The sequence below is a fragment of the Artemia sp. Qi Xiang Cuo genome, chromosome 15, assembly GCF_049724085.1.
Source record: "Artemia sp. Qi Xiang Cuo chromosome 15, ASM4972408v1, whole genome shotgun sequence".
In the NCBI taxonomy this organism is placed as follows: domain Eukaryota; kingdom Metazoa; phylum Arthropoda; class Branchiopoda; order Anostraca; family Artemiidae; genus Artemia; species Artemia sp. Qi Xiang Cuo.
In genome coordinates, this window is record NC_142808.1 from 26828331 (window position 1) to 26853121 (window position 24791).

At 36.2% G+C, this 24791-nt stretch overlaps 1 protein-coding gene across 1 annotated transcript in view; it reads right to left on the reverse strand.

Moving 5' to 3' along the window:
* LOC148943507 (uncharacterized) overlaps nucleotides 1-24791 on the reverse strand; it is a 452088-nt gene that overhangs the window by 142667 nt on the left and 284630 nt on the right. The window contains exons 15-18 of the mRNA XM_089100994.1: nucleotides 17716-17891; nucleotides 12931-13073; nucleotides 7842-7995; nucleotides 2357-2544 (exon numbers count right to left, since the gene is read on the reverse strand). Coding sequence (XP_088957120.1) covers nucleotides 2357-2544; nucleotides 7842-7995; nucleotides 12931-13073; nucleotides 17716-17891 — 661 coding nt within the window. The remainder of the gene's footprint in view (nucleotides 1-2356; nucleotides 2545-7841; nucleotides 7996-12930; nucleotides 13074-17715; nucleotides 17892-24791) is intronic.

Below are 24791 nucleotides of genomic sequence, written 5' to 3' on the forward strand. Positions count from 1 at the left end.
CCCTTGAGGATTGGCTGGTCTTTTGGGGGCCCAGTGGACCTTTGGGGACCGCGGGAGGACCTTTGGGGGGCCCGGGGGACCCTTGGGGGCCGGTTGGCCCTTTGGGAGCCCGGGGGACCTATGAGGACCAGGGGAGGGCCTTTGGGGGTCTGAGGAGGGTGTTTGGGGGATAACATTTCGAAATTTTTACTTTTTAGTTTACTTTTTGCAGCGAATCACTGCGGAGCATTCCCGTGGCACATCCCTGAGGCGCATCACTGCGGCGCATCCCTGCGGCACATCCCTTCGGCGCATCCCTGCGGTGCTTCCCCCGACCCGCGGCGCATCCTCCTGTGGCGCATCCCCATGCGGCGCATTCCTGGCCCGCGGCGCTTCTCGGGCCCGGGGGACCGTCGAGGACCGGGGGGAGGGCCTCTGGGGTCCGGGGTGCCCTTTGGGGGTCCGGGGTGCCCTTTGGGGGTCCGGGGGCCCTTTGAGGACCAGGGGAGGGCCTCTGGGGTCCGGGGTGCCCTTTGGGGGTCCGGGGGCCCTTTGAGGACCGGGGGAGGGCCTCTGGGGTCCGGGGCGCCCTTTGGGGGTCCGGGGGCCCTTTGAGGACCAGAAGAGGGCCTTTGTGGGTCTGAGGAGGACGTTTGGGGGGCTGGGGCTGTTTGGGAGCTTGGGGGACCTTTGAGTACCGGGGGGCTTCCTTCGGGGTTGGGGTGGGGGATCGGAACCCTTTGGGGCTGGGGTAGAGGACCTCACAACACTGTTCAAATGGAACTTGTGTATTATAACGACCACAGAGTTTCACCCTCAAATTCTCTTCTAAAACCTTTCCTAAAATCTTCTTTCAAAATGTCTCTAACTGTTTCGCCGAAATAGTTCCATAGCCTGTCTAAAACGGTTTTGCCCAAATAATCCCTAAACGTAATTTCAGCGTGTTCCTTTTGTTTTTGGCATCTCTGCGCTAATGCATTTCAAATTAATAAGAAACCTGATTCCCGCGCTAAAATAATTCATCGCTAAGATGTTTCTTGGAGAGTTGTTTCCATGGCCTTTGGTTATTAATATCCTTTGGAGTTTGACCAAAAGAGTTGTTTCCGAGGCAATGACATTAATGACTTGGATCTATTCCTGGAGAATCGTTTCTATGTGAAAATTTTTAAAGTCTGACAGATGATGTCATTGGTTGATTGATCTGTCAAGAAAGGGGAATTAATTTGTTGTTTCTAAGGGGAATTATTGATTCACGATAGGTGAATTGAGGTCGACAGCACAGGTGTTCCAAGGTCGATGTTGTTGTTGTTGTAAGTGCACGCTCTCAGCGAATGTCAAGGTCGATGTTGTTGTTGTTGACACACTTTGATTATGCAATCAATTTAGGTCATTGACCCCATTAACCACGTGTTCTCCCTAATGACTCTATGCCAATATATGGTGTGGGCGTCGGAGTTATAGGGTCACTTCTACTACCATCAAACATAACCAACAAACAACATTGTCATCATAACCATTAACTATCAATAATCACATCCAACAAAACAGAACCGTCAAACAACATAACCAACAGCAACCAACATAACCAACAAACATCAACATAACATAACCAAAAAACAACATAACCATCAAACATGATAACATAACAATCAAACATAATCAACATACATCAACCAACATAACCAACAAGAAACAAACAAAATCTAAACAACAAACATCAGACAACATAACCATCAAACAATGACCAACATAACCAACAAAAATCAACAAACAAAACCAACATAACCAAGAATCATATGTTAATTTCCTTGTGTTAATTTCCGTATGTGTGCCACAGAAAGCAGAGTGGCATTACTATATAATTTCATAAATAAAAATTTATCAAAACTTTAAGGAATAAATATCAGTATATTGTCAATTAAACTGACAATCCGCGGTCATTTGTTTGTTTTTTTTACTTTGCCTTGGTCATTTATTGTATTTTCTGTTCGTTTTGTGTTTCATTTATTGATTCATGGTGATTTGTGGCAGTTTTACACTTTTAAGATTATTCGACTTTATTTCTGCTCATTTTTGGCTTAATGGAGCTCTTTACTTCTTTTTGAAAAACTTGTTTTGTGGAAAATAATGTTTTGATTAAGACCCCTGAGAAAAACATTATGTTTCCAATGTAACCTTTCAATATTCAATATTGGTTCCCTATTAATCTTCCAATCTTCGAATTGGTTCCCTACTAACCGAGGGTCCTTTTACCTGGATATAATCAAGATTAAACTTCCTTATATATTCCAAGAGATTTTATAATTCTGGGTTATATGCAATAGCTTATCTTACCCAAACCTTATCCAATAATGATAAAATAGAATAAGCAGCTTACAGGCCTCCTATGTCTGATCCTCTGTGTCCATATTCATACCCTATATCGCTTGAATTGATAGCGGCAACCGAGTGAGCACCAGGCCTAATACCCAGTTCTTCACGAAAACGAGATGAATCATCCAACGATTCAAATTCAAAAGATCTTCGTAACGCTGAAACGCGACTCATGGCATTTGTACTTAAAGGCTGCAATGACAAAGAAGAAAAAAATATGAGATAGATTATCAGGTTAAAAAGTTATCGCGCAATATTTAGAACATAGGAAGGTTAAAGGTAATGGGTCCATTACCTTTGATAATGTTACAATTACTTCTTGTACAGTTATCCAGTTGAGAACTAAATGTAAGAAAGAAAACTGCAGAAATATCAAAAAAAATTTTCTGGGGTTAAAAGCTTGAGGTTTTCTTCGCGTGCACCCGATAAAAGAATAATGAACCAATTTCTTTTCATTGACAAACCTGCCCAAGAAGAGAGTAAGCGATTATTACGTAGCCTAAAATAGAGAGTGAGCCTAAAACAGCTTCTCGTGTCGTGATTTATGTTTGAAATTCATTTGTGAAACATCCATTCATCTAACTCAACTACCATTACATATAGTATAAAGGTCATCATATAAAAGTTAAGCTATATAGCTAAAAGATGGTTGTCTAGACCAGCCGTTGTAGTTCAATAATTTGAGCAGTGGGATTGCTTGACTTTATTCTTCTACATGGAAAGTATTAAGGAAGCCAAATATCCTGGGAAAGTCACTGCCATGCTAAACAATCTGGGTTGAACGGTTTTTAAGGCTTACTTTACCATCGTGGTGTATACTTGGAAGTATGTCAAGAACCCAAACAGGTAATTTAGACAGAAGACACCAAGTAAACCTTATAATCATTTTTCTGGTGTGTAGAAGACAATAGTATCCTGTTTTTGTTGCCTAGTTATACCAAAGAGAATGATTACCGCCTCGTAAACCTGCATGAAACCGACTGATAGGTCGATGTCAAGCAAGTGTAAGGGACGCGTTGAAGTGATGTTTGCCAAGGAAAAGTTATATCTACCTCCTTTCCTTGGGTTTGAGACAGACTAGGAAATTGTTGATCGTGCTCTGTTCAACTCCATATATTCATCAGTAAGATATTTCAATATGCTCTATTCCTGCTGTGCAATAGGAGCAGGGTGTGGCCGTCTGACTTCGGTGCTGTTTCTGGATGAGTTTCTAAATTTACTGAGTGAAAATAACTTGAACGATACCGTCCAAGAACGAACTCGGGTTTGAGATTTCTGCAATTTTCTCTCCTTCATATACTATTTTCGGCATAACTGCCAATTTTATTAAGTTTTATCTCACTCGTAAATGCATGCTCCCTCCAGCAAAAAATCTTACGTACGTGTTTTGTGGGGTATTTCGTATAAAAAAACAAAGTGCTGTCGCATTGTCAACCGCCTTGCTATAGATCGTAAATACTAGAATACATTTGGCCTTTGCTTAAGAATTAAAAAAAAAAAAAAAAAAAAAAACAATAAATAAGTCTTTTCAACTGATAGTGAGGAGCAATGTTAAAACTACAGAAATTTTTACGATGAGAGGGGCTGCCCCCTCCTCAACACCTAGCTATTTACGCTCAAATATTTTAGTACTTTTAAAAAGCTTCTTATTGTTCTAATTAAGCGAACATGGTGTTTCAGGAGAAGTTCTTAAAGAATTGGGACAAAATTCAAGTTTTAGCGCAAAGAGTGAGGTGTTGAGGAGGGGGAAAGCCCCCTCGTATACGTAATAATTTCTGTTCGTTTTAAGTTTTAATGTTGCTCCTTACTTTCAGTTGAAAAAACTAGAATTTTTAACTAATTTCTGATCGTTTTTTAAATAATTCCAGAAAATCTGGCTCCACGTCCACGGAAAAATCCCTCTTTCCCACGGATATATCCTCTAAACAATGCAATCCTTTTGAAAATTTACCACGGACGATTTCCCTTAACATCTCCACGCGTAAAATTGAGTCGGCAAAGAGACTGCAGGATATAAGAGGAATTTCATGTAGGAATTTGAGAAAACTCCACCAGCATAAGATTTCCTCTGACAAATTCACCCCCTGGAAATTTCCATCCCCATGGAAAAATTCTCTACGTGGAAAATCCCATCAGTAGAGAATTCGCCTCCCCCAACCGGAAAATGTATGCATAATTCCCAATAATAAATACTATACGTAAATAATGGGTAAATTTACACACCTTAAAAAAAAAAAAAAAAAAAAAAAAAAAAAAAAAAAAAAAAAACGCATCCGTGATCTGTCTTTTGGCAAAAAATTTAAACTCCACATTTTTGCTGATAGGAGCTGGAAACCTCCATACTAGAGTTCTTTTATAGGCTAAAGCTGATGGTGTGATTTTCATTAAGATTCGATGACTTTTAGGGGGTCTTTCCCTCATTTTCTCATGCCAATAGGTTTTGATGGGTAGCACTAAACTTAATGAAACATATATATATTTTGAATCAGCATAATAAGTTGATTCTTTTGATATGTCTATTCGTATCAAAATTCCGTTTTTAAGAGTTTCGGTTACTATTGAGCCGGGTAACTCCTCACCTAAATTTGTTACCGCGAACTGTTTGAATAGGATGAATATAAATATTATACTTTTGTAAAGCTTGTTGCAAAACAGGGATTTAAATTTAAAATTTCGCATTTTAAAAGACAAATTATATTCAACATTAGGCTACTTTTACAAGCTAAGTGTAGACGACTCTTAAAAATTGTATGTAAATATACATGTTATAAACCTAAGTCTATAGCTCATTCCCTTTTTAAATTAGGCGTTTCCTAGGGTATATTAAGAACTAAGATTATGGTTTAGTGTAATTTTTGCATATAGTAATTTATGATATGCAGTCCATGCTATATCTACTTATTGTTTTGTATACTTAATATGCAATATTTTCCTACCACGTTTTTATACTATTCGACTATGCTTCACTATTTTTGATAAAAGTACAAAATAACACTTAAGCACCATTATAGCGATACGTGGTAAACTCGTTTTAAGTTTGTTGTTACCTATGAGCTATTCTTAGTTATATTTGTATCTTTTCCACTGCAAAATTTGCAGCAATGTTTTCCGACATACTCTTCGGGTGCCCTGTATGCACCTATGTGTCCTATGCACGGAATGAGCACACTTGGTCGATTTGATTCATTTGGGGCAGGCGTTTATCCCCCTCCCCCGGGTACCTCCGAGGAAAATGCCCCCCACACCGTAAACAAGCCCCTACCTATAGAAAATACCCCCCGAACACCCTCCCGGAGAAATCCTCCCGATAATTCCCCTTCCCCATAGAAAATTCCCCCACGCGCAAAATTGAGCAGCCAAAGAGTAAGTACAAAATATATACCTCTAAATGTTGATCATATGTCCTAAGGGGTAACAAAAGTACCTGATATCATAAAAAGTTTTAGGACAGGGACTGGTTGGTCTACACTCACTTTCGACTTGTAGAAAAGGACTAGAACACTCAAAAAATGTCCGTTTGTTTCCCAATAACAAACACTATTTGTAAGCAATGGATAAATTACAAAACTTACTTAGCATTCAGATAAATACAAAATTAGCTCTAAGAGAAAGACGAGGGAAGGGTGGAGATAGATATTGATATGTAACCATGAAGGCCGTATGCAGGACTTTTGTTTGGTGGGGTAATTTCTTTCGGGGGGTTACAAAAAAGAACTTTAAAACAAAACATCTAAAATGTGCTTTTATGTATTTTTATTACGTTTTTACAAGTTGGACAAATGTTTCCACCCCTCAATGAACCTTCATGTAAATACAGAATCAGTTTTAAGGAAGGGGCGGGGTGAGAGTAGGAGGTAGAAATTTATATTTAATTCCTCTTGATTCCTGGGAATATTTCTGGTCTGCGCGTTTATTATGAAACTAAAGACTAACATTAACCCTAAATGAATAGAATCTATTCCGTAGGCTTTATAAAGGGACTAACCGTTCCTTATCCCCATCTCCACCTCGTGGTCGTAGGATCTTTTGAGGATGCTCATTCCATCAGAAATTGGGAGTTCTAGTTTTTTTTTTCATGAGTCAAAAGTGATTGGAGACGAACCAACCCCTTTCATAAAACGGTTTTTGATTTCTGGTCCTTTTGTTACACTTTAGATAATAAAACGACATTATATATATTTTTATATATCTGTATATATATATATATATATATATATATATATATATATATATATATATATATATATATATATATATATATATATATATATATATATATATATATATATATATATATATATATATATATATATATATATATATATATATGTATAGTACATGTTATATACGTATTACGACGCTGCCACAGTGCTATGGTCGCCGTTCGGTGCATGCACGCTGGTTACCTACATCTCTTGTCTACGCAGTGACGCCATTACAGTCTGATTTTTAATTGTATACGTTGTTTACTGAGTGTTTCAGATGCTTCCGACAATCGTGAGTCCCACCGATTATGAAGTACGGGCAGTTATACAATTTCTTAGGGCCTTAAGGCGTAAAACTAATCGGTATTCATCGTAAGATCTGTGAAGTTTACGGACAAAACATTATTAGTGATGGAATGGTAAGGAAATGGGTGACAATCAAAACAACAATCCATGGAATGGCGACATTCATCATCACCCAAAATAGTGAAATTTAAGCAAACAATTTCTGCCCGGAAAATTTCACTTTTCTGGGTGATGATGAATGGCGCCATTCCATGGTTTGTTGTTTTGATTCTCACCCATTTCCTTACCATTCCATCGCTCATAATGTTTTGTCCGTAAACTTCACATATCTCACGATGAATATTGATCAGTTTTACGACTTTAGCACTAAGAAATCGTATAACCGCACGTACTTCACAATCGGCGGGACTCACGATTGTCGGAGGCATCTTAAACACTCAGTAAACAACGTACACAATTAAAAATCAGACTGTAATGGCGTCAGTGCGTAGACAAGAGATGTAGGTAACCAGCGTGCATGCGCAGAACGGCGACCGTAGTACTGTGGCGGCGTAATCGTAAAACGGTACTTACTTAAAAAACATGCATCGTATATATATATATATATATATATATATATATATATATATATATATATATATGTCTATTTTCTCTCTGGCTGCTCAATTTTTTGCAGGGGAATTTCCCAGGGGGTATTTTCCGCGGGGTGTGTGTGTATAGTTTTCCGCGGAGGGGTATTATCCGAAGAAAGTGGTATTTTTTTTTGGGGGGGGGGTATTTTCTGGGGTGGGTATATTTTATGAAGGAGGGGTATTTTCCAGAGGAGGAAACGCCTAGACCCAATTCATTTCAACTATATTAATGCCAATAATCATTAAAAATAAACTTTCATAGCTTCATTAGAAGTTTGTTTTAAAATTAAAAGCATTTTAAATCACTAAGAGCCATGTCTTTATAAAATTTGATGTGTTATCTTACATCGTAGATATCATCTTGACTTGTTGCAAATCTAGGATCAGACATGATTCGTCGATGGCCTCTTGCTCGTTTGGTTCTCACCAAGCTTGAAGCTATTGCTGCACCACTAGATCCTCCGCTTCTTCTTGTTAGATCGGTCCGTGATATGTCATACCTACTGAAGAAATAATTTGAAAAAAATAGGAGGGACACAAGTCCCCTGTCTCCCTATTCCCATTGACGCTAATACTGGCTTCCACAACAAGTCACCTGAAGAACAGCTAATAGTCTTATTTTCTAAGAGTAATTTATCTAAGCCTTAGTTCACAGCACCCTAAGACAATCCTCAAGAAAAAAAAAATCATGTGGTCTTTCTGTTAAATAAATCGGTCTTTCTGAAACATAGATTCTTATAAGCAAATAGTGAATCATTGAAACTTATCGTCGCTGTCGTAGCTAAAGGTAGTTTGTGAATTATTTTTTTCCCGTTCAAATCAACCACCGTTTAACTAGCTCAAACATATTCAGCTCAACCCATTTAACTCAGCCCTCTTTCAGCTCAACCCTTATTCAACTCAACCCCTGTTTAACTCAAATCCCACACCACTCAGCTCCCATTCGACTAAAATACTACTAAAATAAAAGTAGTACAATTTCCGTTCCTTATTTGTGCTCTCACTTTTCTGGCAATGCACCCTACCCTTCCCCACCCCCTCATGGTCCCAGACACAGCCTAAGAATAAAAAAACTGAAACAACGAAATTCTTATTGTATAATTGTTGAATATTGAATACTCCTATTAATCAGATTATTATGTTTTCTTCCATTGATATCCACATCTTTTAATCGTTTCAAATAGTAATTTTATTCAACATTTGTATTGAAATCTCTTAGTGGAGTGCTTTTCACCGGGTGAAGAATGCTGGAAACTGGTCAACAAAGAAAAAAGATACAAGGTATGTGCCATACCTTGCTAGCACTGAAAATTTCGACGACGCTGTTATTCCAATATAATATTTCTTTCTTCTTCACTCCCATTTTTGACATGTTATGATGCCCTCAGTTCCATGTGTTCTAACCGGATTTTTTTCCCTCATCGCTTTCATTTTTGAATCTTTTTCATTCTCAGCGTCGCATATCTTCTAACTGCAAGTGTCTTTGCTCTTTAATTTCGCTTCCGACTCGTTCTGATTCTCAATGCTGCTTGTCTTCTAACCATAAGCGTCTCTTATCTTCACTCTCGTTTTTAAAACATTCTGCTTCTCGTTGTCACTTGTCTTCTAACCGCAAGTGTCTTTGTTTTCCATTTTCGTTCTTGACACGTTCTGATTCTTGCTGTCGCTTGTTTTCTAACCCCAAGTGTCTTTGTTCTTTCAGTTTCGTTTTGACACGTTCTGAGTCTCGCTGTAACACGTCTTTCAGCCGCAAAATTCTTTCTTCTTCACTTTCATTTTGAAGACGTTTTGATCCTCGTTGTTGCTAGTCCTCTAGCCACATTTTCCTTCTTCTTTATTTAGGATTTTCGCACTTTCAGGCAATTCGTAAATGCCCTTTACTTTAGCTGAACTTATTGGTCTAGTCTCACATGATGTTCCAGGTTGTTTTATTTGTGGATAGTTCGGGTAGTTGGACAAACACTTCTCCTTTTCCAGCGTATTATCATTATTGTTGTACAACAATTGTAAATTAACGTTTACCGAAGTGGCAGTTTTATTTTTAGTCTCTATGACGTACGCAAATTTATAAAAGATGACAAATGACTTTGAACATCTAAAGAAAAAGGTACAGAACAAGAAACAAAAAATCACATTGAATTACAGAGAAAAACATTGCACAACGAAATCTGCCGATTTATGGCAAAGCAAAAATACAATGAAATGTAGAAACGTTTTAGCTTAGCGTGTATGAGTCTGTGAAAGATAAAAAGGAAGGAGAAAATTGAATTTACGCCAAAATTAGTTAATTCAACTGAAATTGCTGATTTTTCACCCTTGAGTGAAGAAACAGGCTATTTTACCGACTGCAAAGATACACAGGAAAAGGGAAATGATTTCACACATGAATTTATTTTACGACCCTTGAATATAATGAAGTTATTTTGCTATCTATAAATTCAGGCCTCGATTCCCCGATTCAATTAAAATTGCTGATTTGACACCTCATTACTTAAAAATAAAGAATAATATTTTGATACCTCATGACTTAAAATTAAAGAATGACGCAATGATTATGCTAATGGTTATTAGATGATATAAAAAGCCTGCCACAGGCCGAGTGGGCCGCAATATATCTATTGCGACCTAACTTTCGCTGCCAGATTGGATTTTCCAAGAGGAAGCGAGGGTACCTAAGCCCTAAAAAGCCGTTTGGGCCGATGTTTCCTAACTTTCTATTAGAGATTCTTCGAAAGAATTGAATGAACATTCAGATGATTAGGGATTAAATCTCTGAACTCCTTTCATTATCCTACTAATTCCTACTACAACTACAACTATATCCTACTACAACTAATACTTCTACAATGACTACCACGGCTACTACAACCACAGCTACTACAGTCACAGACACTACTACCACGATTATTCATATTACGGCCACTACTACGATCACTACTACAACTACTACTGCTATTGTGACTGTTACTGCTGCTACGACTACCACCACTACTACTAGTACCAAGGTACTGCTACCACGATTACTACTACTCAGACTACTATTATTACTGCTACAACCATCGCTACTATGACCACTAATACTGCAACAACTACTACTTTAAGAAATTCTGCTACGATTACCATTGTTACGGCAGCTGCTGCTATGACTACTAATACTACGACTACTAATACCACTACTACTACTGCTACAACTACTACCATTACGACTGCTACAATTACTACTTCTATGCTACGACTAGTACTACCAACGACTATTATTATTGCTACTAATACTACTACTACTACAACCACCACTGTTACTACGACTGCTGTGACGGTTTTGTCTTTAGAGGGCGTTTCCAGGTGTTTACCCCCCCCCCAGTGATTAACCCCCCGAAAATACCTCCCCGCAGAGAATCCCCCCAGAAAATACCTCCCCGCGGAAAATATATTAGGGCGGGGGGGGGGGGGGAGTAAAGTATAGCGGGTCTACATGCAAAATGTTTTTGGTACAATTATTTTGCATGTTAGATTGATAGATAGATAAATGTATTTTTAAGCCAAACATACGGCCATGAACATAGTAAAATAACATAAATGAAAGGGACAAATAACATAAACTTTGATGAGCGATCCTAATAAAATACTTAAATGAAACACTACATTAACCTAATAATAGTACTTAATTCTTAGAACGGTAATTGAAAAAAAAAATTAACACTCTGAAAAGACACTTAAGTGAAACATTACATACTTTACCCTCCCGCCCCCTTATGTGCAAAAATTTTGCCCAAATTATATATTTCCCATATATTTTGTCATTTGTCTTGGTCTTGTCTCGCGCTAAGCTGACAAAAAAACTAACGAAGAAACCGGTTTATTCTCGATTTTAACACAGCGTAAACTTGAGTGATTGGCCCACAATACACAAGTACCAAAACTCCAAGTACCGAGTACCAAAACTTTAGTTTCCGTAGGAGAAGCCCCTACGGAAATCAAAAAATTTAAAACTCAAATAAAATTCTCAAATTTGGAAAGCCTTATTTTCTACGGGGGGTATTTTCCGGATGGTATTTTCCAAGGGGGTATTTTCCATGGGGGGTATTTTTCAGGGGGGATGGGTAATTGCCGGGGAGGTGAACTCCAGCCACCCTAAACTTGATAGTTACATATAGAAAGGCTTTAGAAAGGCTTTTGAATACACGATTATTATTATTATTATTATTATTATGTGTGTGACATTGTGTGTAATTATGTGAGTTAGTTTTATAGTATTATGTGTTGCAATTGTTATGTAATTTTAATTTTATTTGCTAGGGGCTATGTTTAGTTATTGTTATATATGTTATTATCATTTGTTTTGACTTTATATGCAACTGTGTTTGTTTTTGCCATGGCCCAAAGAGGCTTTTGTTTTGCAATAAATATCTATAGCCTATAGGACCAATATGAACATTAAAATGCGTTTGACTTTAACCTTTTTCTAAATTTAAGTTTTTAAATTTGGGTGCACATGGGACACTTTTAAATAGTTACACTAATTGTACACTTATAGTATATCTATTAAGGACAAAAAGTTTTAAGGTCTGTTTTACAAAAAGATAAGAGTAAAATAAGCCGACCCTGAGCTCTTAAAGGATTTATCATGACCGTTAAATTTTCGTTAGTTTCATAGTTTCTTCAACAACAAACTACACCTAAAAAAACCTGAGCCAAATTGGTAAATTTAGAAAAACGACAAGATATGACAAAGGTAAATTTAAATTTAGGATCAACAAAGGTAAATTTAGGACAAAGGTAAATTGGATTTCAATTTGTCCCCCATAACAACGGTCTAAATCATCGTTAACAACAGTCTTAGCTAGTATGAAATCTACTAGCCAATAATACGTCCGGATCGAAGTATTATGTTGTAGTTAGAATATACTTCTGTTATACTAACTTAATATATGCTAAGATACACTTCTCTTATTCTAAAATATTTCTGGTTGTCAAAATCGTATAAATACTTTTTTTTATATTACTCTTGCTCCTCGATAAATAATAGGCCATCATTGCCTATGACCTACCAGGTTTTTTCGAAAAATTCTGATTTTAATTATACAAATAATAATCACTAATCAAGCAATAGAGACGGAAAAGTGGTTATTCCTTTCCTATACATAGACCTGAAACCTAGCTTAGATATATCTTGCCTTCATTTACACCGTTTAAAGTATATAGTAAACCACCATTTAAATCTTAAAAAAGATAAATATTTCAGTAAATTTAAAGATTGCAAGACACCATCTCGCTCAATTTGCATATATTTTACTTAATTTTCTTAATTTTATTTTTAATAAAATTTTTACTTAAATTTTAAAAAATGAATTAACGGTATTAATTTCATAGTTCTAAACTTATCGAGGCGTATAGGTCACCGTTTAGAAATTCTTAAACGAAGTAATGATTTTCACCTTTTTAATGTCTGATCACCCTTTAGCCTCTCCAGTTCTCTCCTAAGCCTCTCTCTGTCTGCCATTTTCAATCGATCGCCCTCAACTTTCTTGAGTTCTTCTTCAAGAGTTCTTCTTCTAACTTCAGACATTATGTTGTCAGCCTAGAATGGATAAAGGTAAAGCTGACAAAAAAACTTTATATGTTTTTAAATACAAACATACTTTATCTTATAAAATAGATCATTTATAAAATAGATCAACTAGGAGTGATACCATAGTCCCAGGCGTAATAGATATATTTATATTCTTTTTCTTTAATTTTTGCCTCTATCGGAAATAACAAGGTACCTCTCAATATTCTAATTAAGTGTAAGTTTTATCTTACTTAATACATTTTAAAAAAATATACCTTAAGTGAAAATACTCATTGACAAAATAATGGTCTCTTGAAGTGTGTTTTTAGGATTAATTGGGAAGTCTAAGGCCCAATCGGCCTAGAAAAGGTGTTAAGATAATCCACCCAGAAAAAAAATCTACCAGTAAAACAATATTTATTATTGCGCGCACAGGATTGCGCGCGACACAATTATTGTGCGCAAGGATTAAGTACACAAAACCCTTCTTGCTGACATTGAATTAAGAAGCATGAAATATTCCTCCAGTAGGCTTTCAACACTTGGTCAGATTTGCAAATGTGCATTCATTTCAGATTAATAAAAAAAAGCTTTCCCTAAAAAAAAGTTTTTCAAAGAAAAGCAGAGCCATATTAAAGCCAAGACCACCAGAAATGAAGTTTTAAGACAACATCAACCACAAAAAGAAAATTAAACAATATAATAATCAAGACAACAAAAAATAACTAATGGAATCAACAGAATATATAATATATAATGCTATTAACACCAGGAAATCTCAGCAGTTCAAGATGTTATTACACTAAATTTTGTTTTCAATGTTTTAAATGTAAAAAAATGTTTATAATATATTCTGTTTTCAATAATGCACAAATGATGCATTAGGCTTTAGAACTTTTACAGTTTGGGGAGGGGGAAAGGGGGAAAAAGGGGGAAAGAGGGGGAAAGGGGGAAAACTCCTGTTTGTTGTAATTTTTGTTCGGTTTCAGTTTGACTTTAATATTCAATTTTAATTTTACTTATTTTGAAATTTATTTATTCATCTGCATAAGTATCTGTTATCCTTATGTATGTTACAGTTATTTATTTTAATTTTTGTTTGTTTTGGAATTTAATTACTATAATTACTATTATAATTACAGATCGTTTTGAGTTTCAATAATAATATGGCTGTATCACTGTTGGTCTTGAGTTTAATATCGGTAATCACTTTTCTTTTAAAAACTTCTTTTTAGGGATTTTTGTTTAATTAGTTTTCGTTCTTTGTACTGCCAAAATTTGTTATTGGTCAATATAATAAATAATTTTCACAGTTTTTACTTCCTTGGCTTAAGAATTAAAATATCCAATTTTAATATATTAGTTCTAATCAGTGGCTTTTGATCAAACAGTTCGTGGTAACGAACTGTAAGTAAGGAGCGACCCGGCTCAATAGTAACCAATACTCTAAAAAACGAATTTTGATACCATTAGATACATGAAGAGAATCGGATTGTTATGCTGATTTCGAATATGTAAGTTTCATCAAGTTTAGTTTTACCCATCAAAAGTTACGAGCCTGAGAAAATTTGCCTTATTCTCGTTAAAATCTTAAAAATGGGCGAAACACCCTCTAAAAGTCATAAAATCTTAATGAAAACCACACCAAGTTTCAAGCTCCTATCTGCAAAAATGTGGAATTTTGTATTTTTTGCCAGAAGAAAGATCATGGATACGTGTTTATTTCATTTTGTTTATTTATTTTTTTTGCAGGGGTGATCGCATCGACCCTGTAGTCATAGAATATCACAAGAGGGATCATTCAAACGGAAATTAAAAGTTCTAGTGCCCTATTTAAGTGACTAAAAAATTGTAGGGTAACTTGGCCCCATATAACGCATATGAGGGGGCTCTCCACCTCGTCAATACCTCGCTCTTTACGCTAATTTTTTTTAATACTTTCAATAGAGCCGTTTATTTAATTAAACCGTCTTTGTGATTCAAGGGTCATTCTTAAAGAATTGGAACAAAGTTTGAACTTTAGAGTAAAGAGCAAGGTATTGACGAGGGAGCGAACCTCCTCATATACGTAATAATTTCTGTTCGTTATAATTTTTAATGTTGCTCCTTAATTTCATTTGAAAAACTTGTTTTTTTTTAAATTCAATTTATTTCAGAATCAGTTAAATATTCCCTGAAAGTTTCAGCTAGATGCCATTAGCTGTTCCTGAGATACTGCAAATGTGTTCTTCTGACAACTGGGATGCTGCACTTAGCATCTTTTAATTGAGGTCAACATCCCCCTCAGCATTCTGTGAAATTTTCAACTAATACAGTTAACTGTTCCTTTGATAGTAGACAGACCATTTTAACAAACTGGATGTCGATAATATCTTTTGATCTAGTTCAGCATCCCCTGAAGTTTCAACTAAATTCCAATAGTCGATCCTGATGTTTTACATATACGCCCTTTTCACATACGGGAGGCACAGTTGTATAGTTGTATTTTTAACAAATTCAATGCCATCCTCAATGTTTTTTGAAAGTTGCAATTTAATGTCCTTACCTATTCCTGAGACATTACAGGCATGCAGTTTTGACAAGCAGAATGAATACGGTGTGTTTTGACTGAGTTCAACATCCAAATCGACATTCCTTCAAATTTTCAAATTAATAATCTTAGCCGTTTCTGAGATATTGCAGATACGCCCGTTAACAACTGGGATGCACATAATGTCTTCAAGTTCAATATTCCTTCAACATCGAACGTTCTCTGAATGTTTCAACTTGATACTCTTCCCGAACCCTTCTTGAAATATTGAATAAATGCCGCTAAAAAGGGCACGGGAGGAGGACCTGTTGTCCTCCAACCATTTTTCAACATCCCCCTCAACATGCCCAGTAAGTCTAAACTTAATACTCTCAGCAGTTCTTGAGATATTGCAGATAAGCGTTTTTGATAAATTGGAACATCGAGCGTGCACATAGTGTGAATACATACACATTGTGCGTCTTGGTATTGTTCAATATCCCCCTAAACATTCACTAAAAGTAGTCACAAGAAGGTGTAGTGGCAGTTGCAGGTAGTCACAGTAATAAGTTGTCGCAGTCGGAAGTTTCACAGTCGCAGTCGCAATTAGTTGCATTTGCAGCTGCAGTAGCAGTAGTAGAAGTATTAGTGGTCGTGAAAGCTTCAAGTTAATACCCTTACCCTTTCCTAAGATAATACAGATACGCTTCTTTGATAGCTTGGATGCACATACTGTCTTTTGACTTAGTTTAACATGCCCCTCAACATTTCCTGAAGTTTCACCTTAATACTTTAGCATTTCCAAAAACACATGCAATAAAACATTCCCCCTTTTTCTAAAGATAAATCCTGCATGTACACAGGGACAAACTCTTGAATTTACAATGCTTGTCCTTGGGGCTATATGTGTGTGAGGGGGGGGGGGTATTAAATACCGGGAGGCATAGTCACTAGAGCTTTTGACTATTTTGAACAAAAAAAACTTTTTAAAGTGTCGATAAGTGTTGAGTGAAAGGGATATCTAGAAAAGGTAAAAGAGGACTGGTTGCCCTCCGATTACTTTTAACATCCCCTTCAACAAACTCTAAAAGATTCAAGTTTATACCTTCAAGCGGTCCTTGGATATTGCTGAGACACCCTTTTGACAATCAGCGTGCACATAGTCTGTTTTACTGTATTCGGCATCCCTATCAACAGCTATGGGGAGTTACGTCATCCTCATGGGCACAGTTTTTTGGCATTAAGATTAATTTGAACAATATGGCTATTTCATGATTTTATTGAATTTCGTAGTGGGAGGACAGTCAATAAGGGCATAGGAGGGGCCCGGCAACCCTCCACCACTTTTCACCACCCCCCTCCAGATGTCCTGAAAGTTTCAACTTGATTTCAGCCTTTCTTAAAATATTGTAGACACGCCTTTTTTGATACACAGGATGTGCATAGTGCCTTTTTATTTTGTTTAACATACCCCTCCAATCAATCTTCAACGTTCCCTCAACATTCTCCGAAAGTTTCAACTTATTACCCTCAACCATTTCTTAGATATTGGTGATATTCCTTTTAAACAACAAGCTAGCAGACAGTTTGTTTTTATTGTGTTCAGTATCCCTCTCTACATTTCCTTAAAGTTTCACCTTAATACTGTAAGCTTATTTGGAAACCCAGAATCAAACATGCCCTCCTTTCCCAATAAAAACCTTAAATATTAACAACAGGTAACCTGCATAACTTACAACCCTTGCCCTTGGGGTGGTGAGTGGTTATATCAACAGTGAAGACATACTCATTTCATATTTGGACTATTTCGGACAAAATGGCTATCTCAAAATTTTGATCAGATGCATTTGGAGAAATAAGGGCATGAGATGGAGGGTGCCTGCCTCCAATTACTTTTGACTCTTGAAACGGCACTAAAAATTTTGATTTCCAATCGAAAGAGTCCGCTCCGAAGTTTATACGACTACCTCTTCCCTGCAAAGTGCCTTTGGGAAATAAATAATAATAATGAATAATAATACATTGAAGCCTTATGGCTCTTTAATATAGGCAACGCTAGAGCGTTGTCTGTGATAAGGTCGGGCAGACCGACAGTGTTGAGGACAATCAGAGTACCTCGAAAATTTGTCTTAACGTTAAAAAAAAAAAAAAATTACTTACTTCAGAAGCGGCTCCAGAATTTGTATGGTTTGCTAAAGAGGCTGTTGGATCAACCAGGTGCCTCAGATCTGGGGGCAGGATTGCCACTATTGATTCTTTGAAACTGTCTTTAGTGGAACTAAGGAAATTTTCTTTATTATCTCCCTGGAAACCACTGCTACTGACAAGATTAGCTCCTAGAAAAGTCACGTATAATTATTACAGTTCTAGTACGAAAATTTCTACGAAGATAAGTCATGAATTAGGAAATATATTTGAACAAACAATTTCTCTATATGCCTTCTAAGAAAGTTATAAGAAAGTTATATACTTTCTAAGAAAGTTGTATCAAAATTGAAAAATTACGCCTAAATTATGTTATAATAAGTTTTACACAAAGACAAAGAATATTTTACTTGCTTGACACTTTCTTAAAGTTATTAATTTATGTGATAAATATTTAAATATCAATGGACCAATAAGTTTTGTGAGATTGGTCACCTTCTTGGTGGATGAACAGGGCTATAAACAGGGCAAAGATAGTAATAAATGCCAAAAATCAAAATGTATTAAAAAAGTATACCTATATGCCGACTAAGAAAAGATGACTATAGATAACTAGCTATAAATCCTTAGGTTATATGTGACTATATCATTTGGGTTTCAACTATAAAATTAAGGAAGATGTGGATATCTAGGCAATATTTTTATGCAGTTAAGTAAAGTGGAGTGATTGAGGTAGCTTTGTTTGCTTTAGAGTTGATATCAACTGATGGAAAATTATAGATACAGCCCTGATTGATTAGTGAAATTAAATCAAATTTTCGTAAGATTTCAATTCAAGCTGCACTAGATAATATTTATATATCATGCTTTTTTGGTTTTATGGTAAAGGGATTAATTATTAAGAAGTATTCTCTTCTAAAAATTTGTGTTATCTCATATTCCTGGAGCATATCATTCTCAGCAGGGCTTCTACAAAATAAGCAAGAAATTCTTGGAGCTTTAAACATTCTACCTTTTAAGTAATTTTATAGCTTGTGTGTTGATTCAAATACAGCATAAAAATAAAAAATATCATCAAGGTTATCTTTACCTTGAATATTCGGTCTTCGTCAGGTTCTAGGAATTAAACAGTTCTACCACACAGAACATGGCAAAATCCTAGATGCAAGCAATAGGTTAAACATTTGTGGCGTTGTATTTCAGTTAGTGCCCCAGATCGAACTGTAGCCATTGCTCTGTCCATAAATTTAGAATTTCCTCTATTTATAATACCTTGCTGACTTGATGGAACGAGATATTCTTTAAAATTCAATCAAAATTCATTAAGTATACCACATATCAGTTCAATAGTTTTTCCGTAATCCCAACCCATAAATGTTCGAGTGATCAAGAGACCACAACTCTAGCATGAACATAGATATTCCTGAAAACAAGTCCTTACGATGAATGACCATAAAGTGCGAAATGCATTCACCATTGGCAACATGAAGATCCGTAGGGGTCGTAGCGGCAGACCAAGAAGTACTTCCAGGTACACACATGGTAACGATTTAATGCACCTCCTCGACTTTTCCAGCCCCAATGTGAGAACATTGTCCCAGCACCAAATCAGAAGAATGAATGGAGGTTCCTTATTGATTCCTTTGGTGCCTTTGAAGGCGCAGGTGGAACTAAGTTCTAAGGCTTTCATTGTTATGAATTAGTCAATATATGAGTAGGGAGCCAGGTATTACTCCGGAACGAACACATGTGCTGCCATCTATAATTAAGTCTAACACCGACAGGTTATAATTTATTCAAGGATTATTGAACCACTAATGGGTCAATGACACCTAGTGGGAACTAGATTTCCGAGAAACTGATTTGCATAATCGACGGGAATTATTGATCCACAAAAGGGGAATTAAGAAACAAATGGGCTTCTTTGATCTTTAGGTCTGAGGGATAAATGGTCTTTAGTGACAGAGATAAATTAATATTCTATTTTTTAAATATGGCTTCGTCGTTAGACTTAGCGATAAATTAATATTCTATCGAAGCCTTAATAGAGTAACCAAGAACACCTTAGAGATGAAGAGATTAACGCGGGAATTTTTTCATGGGAATTTCAAGTGTGACAGCGCAGGGATGCCAAAATAAAACACTCAGAAATTACGTTTAGGGATTATTTGGGCGAAACCGTTTGAGACAGTTTATAGACGATGATTTGGGAGAAACCATTTGAGACATTTTAAAAGATGATTTAGGCGAAACAGTTTGAGACATTTTAGAAGATGATTTGGGTGAAACTCCGCGGTCGTTATTATACACAAGCTTCATTTGAACAGTGTTGTAAGGTCCCCTACCCCAACCCCAAAGGCTCACCCGGGCCCCCTAAGACCCCCCGGGCCCAAAGAAGCCCACCGGGCACCCCAAAGGTCCCCGGGGTCTTCCAAAGGGCCCCAGGGCCCCTCAAATGCCCCAGACCCCCAAATGCCCCCCGGAGCCCCAATGTTTTCTCGTGGTTTACCATGTCACTGTTACATTCTCATGATGTTTCAAAGTTCATTTTGGATCTTTTTCATTGAAATGCGAGAGTTGAATTATTTCAGTAGTGTTTTGTCGTAGATTACCATGTCACTGTTACATTCTCTCGATGTTTCAAAGTTCATTTTGGATCTTTTTCGTTGAAATGCAAGAGCTGGATTATTTCAGTAGTGTTTTGTCATGGTTTACCTTGTCACTGTTACATTCTCTTGATGTTTCAAAGTTCATTTTTGATCTTTTTCGTTGAAATGCAAGAGTTGGGTTATTTCAGTAGTGTTTTCTCATGGTTTACTTTGTCACTGTTACATTCTCTTGATGTTTCAAAGTTCATTTTGGATTTCTTTCAATTAGTATAATAGTATATTCGATTCTTTCAATTAGAATAAATAGTATAAATAACGTTGCCTTTTCCTTTGACGAAAGTTGTTTTTTGGACGAAAAAAAGTCAAGTCATTTCAGATTTAGACTTGAGCTTATAAATAATTTTCGAACTCAATCAAATGTAAGTTTCCAAACTAGGGTTGGAACCCTAGCACTTAGCTCTTTAAGATTCATCCATATTAGAATCTGAACGATACCCCTTATCAAAAACATCTCTGCTTTTACTAGTCCTTACAAAATCTCTAAAATTAGTTTTACGTTTTATTTTCCCTAAATCTCGACAAAAAACACAAGAAACTACTAATGGAAAAGTTAAACTGGAAAGTAAAAAATCTTACATTTCTACTGATAAGCTATATATCGAATAGCGTTCCAGAAAAAAATTCTACAATTAATTTTTATCTATTCTGTTTAATTAGACGAGATCCAATCATTAAGCCTTCCATAAAATGTCCCTTCACTATTTTTTAACTTATTAATTTTTGAGACTTTCTCTGTTTAAACGCTTCTAAAAGCATTAATTGTTTACTTGTCTGTCTTATCTTTTAGTGGAGTACACCAACCACAATTACTAAAACATTCTATAACTTAAGAATATTTAACCTTCTCAACGCCTCGCTCTTTACGCTAAAGTTATTTTTATTGTTTTAAAAAATAAAGTTGTGTGACAGAGTCAAACTTAAGTGTAAAGAGTGAGCCGTTGAGGAGGGGACAGCCCCTTTCATATACGGAATAATTTCTGTTCGTTATAAATTTTAATGTCGCTCCTTATTTTCAGTTAAAAAACTTGTTTTTTTATTTAATTTCTGAACGTTTTTGAATTAATGCAGCTCTGATTTTGGCTTACCGTACATGAATAATTAGAATGAAAATTTGCATATTAATTTTACTTGTTTTGGCTAAATGGCTTTCTTGAAATTTTGTTCTGAAATAACTCACGAATTACCTTACGTAACTAACTTCTATATTTGTATTTTTTTATTGCGTATATTAGGGAGTTTACCCCTAGTCAATACCTCGCTCTTTACGCTAAAGTTAAAAATTTGTTCGAATCACAAACCCCTGAATCACAAAGGCAGGTTAGAGTAGATAGCTATTTTGAATGTCCTAAAAAAAGTTTAGCGTAAAGGGCGAGGTATCGACTAGGGGGTGAACCCCCCCCCCCATATACGCAATAACTTCTGTTTGTTTTAAGTTTTAATGTTGCTCCTTACTTTCAGTGGAAAAAACTTGTTTTTTATTTAATTTTTGATAGTTTTTAAAATAATACTGGGCGCCCCCTTCATAGAAATGTCCCTTCCCCCAATGAAACATCTAAATATCCTCCCCTGTAATCCCCTCCTCCCCACCCAACCCCCCCCCACCAGCAAAAACCCCTCCTGAAACGTCTGTATACTTCCCATTAACCACTACTATATGTAAACAATGGGCAAAGTTCATAACTTGCAGCCCTTCCCCTGGGAACTGTGGGGGATTAAGTCATCCTCAAAGAAATTTTTTTTAGATTTTCGACTATGCTGAACAAAATGGCAGTCTCAAAATTTTTATTGAATGACTTCAGGAAAAAATGAGCGTGGGAGGGGGCCAAGTTGCCCGCCGATTCTTTGGTCACTTAAAAAGAGCACTAGAACTTTTAATTTTTGTTCAGATGAGCCCTCTCATGATATTTTAGGACTGCTGGATTGATACAATCACCCCTGGGGAAATAAAAAAATTAATGAATTGCCTCGTTTCGTATTGTTTTCTTTTCAGTCCAGGTCGAACATTCTTGAAGAAATGATTCTGGGCCTGTATTTAGTTTTAACGTTCACGTTTTTTTTATAAGTCTTATTTCAATTTTATATGTGCTTTGCTGAAGAATTGCTATTGTATATAGAGTCAAAATATTCATTTTAGGTCAAAATTTCATTGTCTTAATTTTATTTTTTATTTTTATTTTATTTTTTGTTGTTTGTATGATGGAAAGGTAGTGTGGGTTTCGTCGTTGTTTCAATATGGATATACTTTATTTATTCGGAACCGGGAGTTACGTCAACACGGGGGTCTTGCGGCTTATGTTCGTGAAGATCTCCATGTTAGAGTCCGAGATGATCTAAGTGAATATAAGGAAATGGTGTGTGAAACACTAGTATTACAAGCTAAATTGAATAATGTTGATACATATTTAGTAATTGTATATAGGCCTCCTTCTGGTTCTATTCAAGAATTTTTTGAGAATCTTCATGAACAGCTTGCAAAAGTACAAATTATTAATAACCCTTGTTTTGTTCCAGGTAACTTTAATATTAACATGCTGGATATGGAATCTTTTGTGACTTCTCAGTTATCAAATTTTTGTATGTATTATGGGCTGTTCCCTACGATTAACATCCCGGCTAGAGTTTCTAGGACGTCTGCAAGACTTTTGGATAATGTTTTTTCCAATTCACCTTTTAGATCGCCAAGAGTTCTTGTAAATGTGGAATCTGACCACTTTGGTGTTTTTGCAGATTTTGAGGTATCTATTCCTAAGTGAGAAACTCCTGAACGGAGTAAAAGAGTTGTAGTTTTTGATCGTAGTGCCCTATTGAAACTAAAAAATAATATGGTTCATATTGAATGGGTATCTCTGTTTGGAAATGACAGTGATGTAAATACTAAATTTTCACTCTTTTATAGTAAGCTTCTAGAAATGGTTAAGAAAGTGGAAGCAGTGAGGAATTCGAAAGGTCGAGAACATAATGGGAGGAAGCCATGGATAACGCATGACCTTATTCAAAAACTAAATGTAAGAAATAGACTGTTTAAGTCACAAGCTTTAAGACTGACGGATGAGGATAAAGAGCGGCACCGTGCTTTTCGTAATTGTTTGAATAATCTCCTCTGTGAGGCTAAACAAAAATATTTTAGTATGAAGTTCAAGGATGTTAAAGGTAACCCGTTGAAAACTTGGCAAATAATCCGTAATGTTATAGGTCAGCGGTCTAATATTCTACCAACTGAAGTGACTGTTAATGAGGTTATAATTGTAGATGGTACTGGGATATGTAATGAGTTTTTAAATCATTTTTCTTCAGTTAGCCTACAAATAGCCGAGATGATTTCCTCGTCTCCAGATGACCCACCCTTTGGATCTACTCTACCATCTCCTGCAAATGTATCGCTACATCTAAAGATGATTACATTAGATGAGTTAAGGGATATTATCTATAGTATGAAAAATAGTTCGTCCGGTAGTGACCTAGTGAGCCTAAAAATTCTAAAATGCATTTTCCCTTGTATATCTGGTGTTTTGACATCACTGATTAATGACTGCTTCCGTCAAGGAAGGTTTCCAGATTGTTTAAAAAATGGAAGAGTGACACCGGTTTATAAAGGTGGTGATAGAAATGATTTGGGTAATTATCGCCCAATATCAGTCTTGCCAGTTATTTCTCGTCTTATTGAAAAATGTTTTAGTAATCGGTTGACCTATTTCTTAGAGAAGTTTACATTTTTTTATAATAATAAGTTAGGGTTAAGAAAATATATGAATACAGAGGATGCATTTATATTTTTTAAAAGTATAATTAAAAAATATTTAGATTAAAGATTTAAGGTTGGTGCAGTGTTTCTAGACCTACAGAAGGCTTTTGATACATTTGACCATGGCCTACTCCTGGAAAAATGCGAGGTGTATGGGATCCGAGGTAAAGCTCTTGACTTTATACGGAGTTTCCTTAGTAACCAGTACCAATTTGTAGAGATGACTTGTATACAATCAGGCGCCCGCCCAGTGACTAGTGGTGTCCCGCAGGGGTCAGTTGTTGGTCCGATTCTTTTTTATTGTATATTAATGATATGCCTAATTGTATCCCAAGTTATTGTTTTAATGTTAGTGATATGGCCAAAAACCCCAGGAATGCTGATGACACAGTTGATGACACAGTCATTATTTGCTGATGACACAGTTGCCGTTAGTACCGTGAAGACAGAAGATTTACTTCAGACATCGACGAAAGATGCTATTGAAAGGTTATATTCCTGGTTGAGGGTAAATAGATTAAAGATTAATCTGGGTAAGACAAATTTTGTTATTTTTTCCCGTTCACCAGATTTTTATCCATGGTTTCAGGATATTGCAACACAGTATGGAGCTCTGAAGCGGGTGTGTTCTTATAAGTACCTGGGGGTTTATATTGATGATGTTTTATCATTCAAGCGCC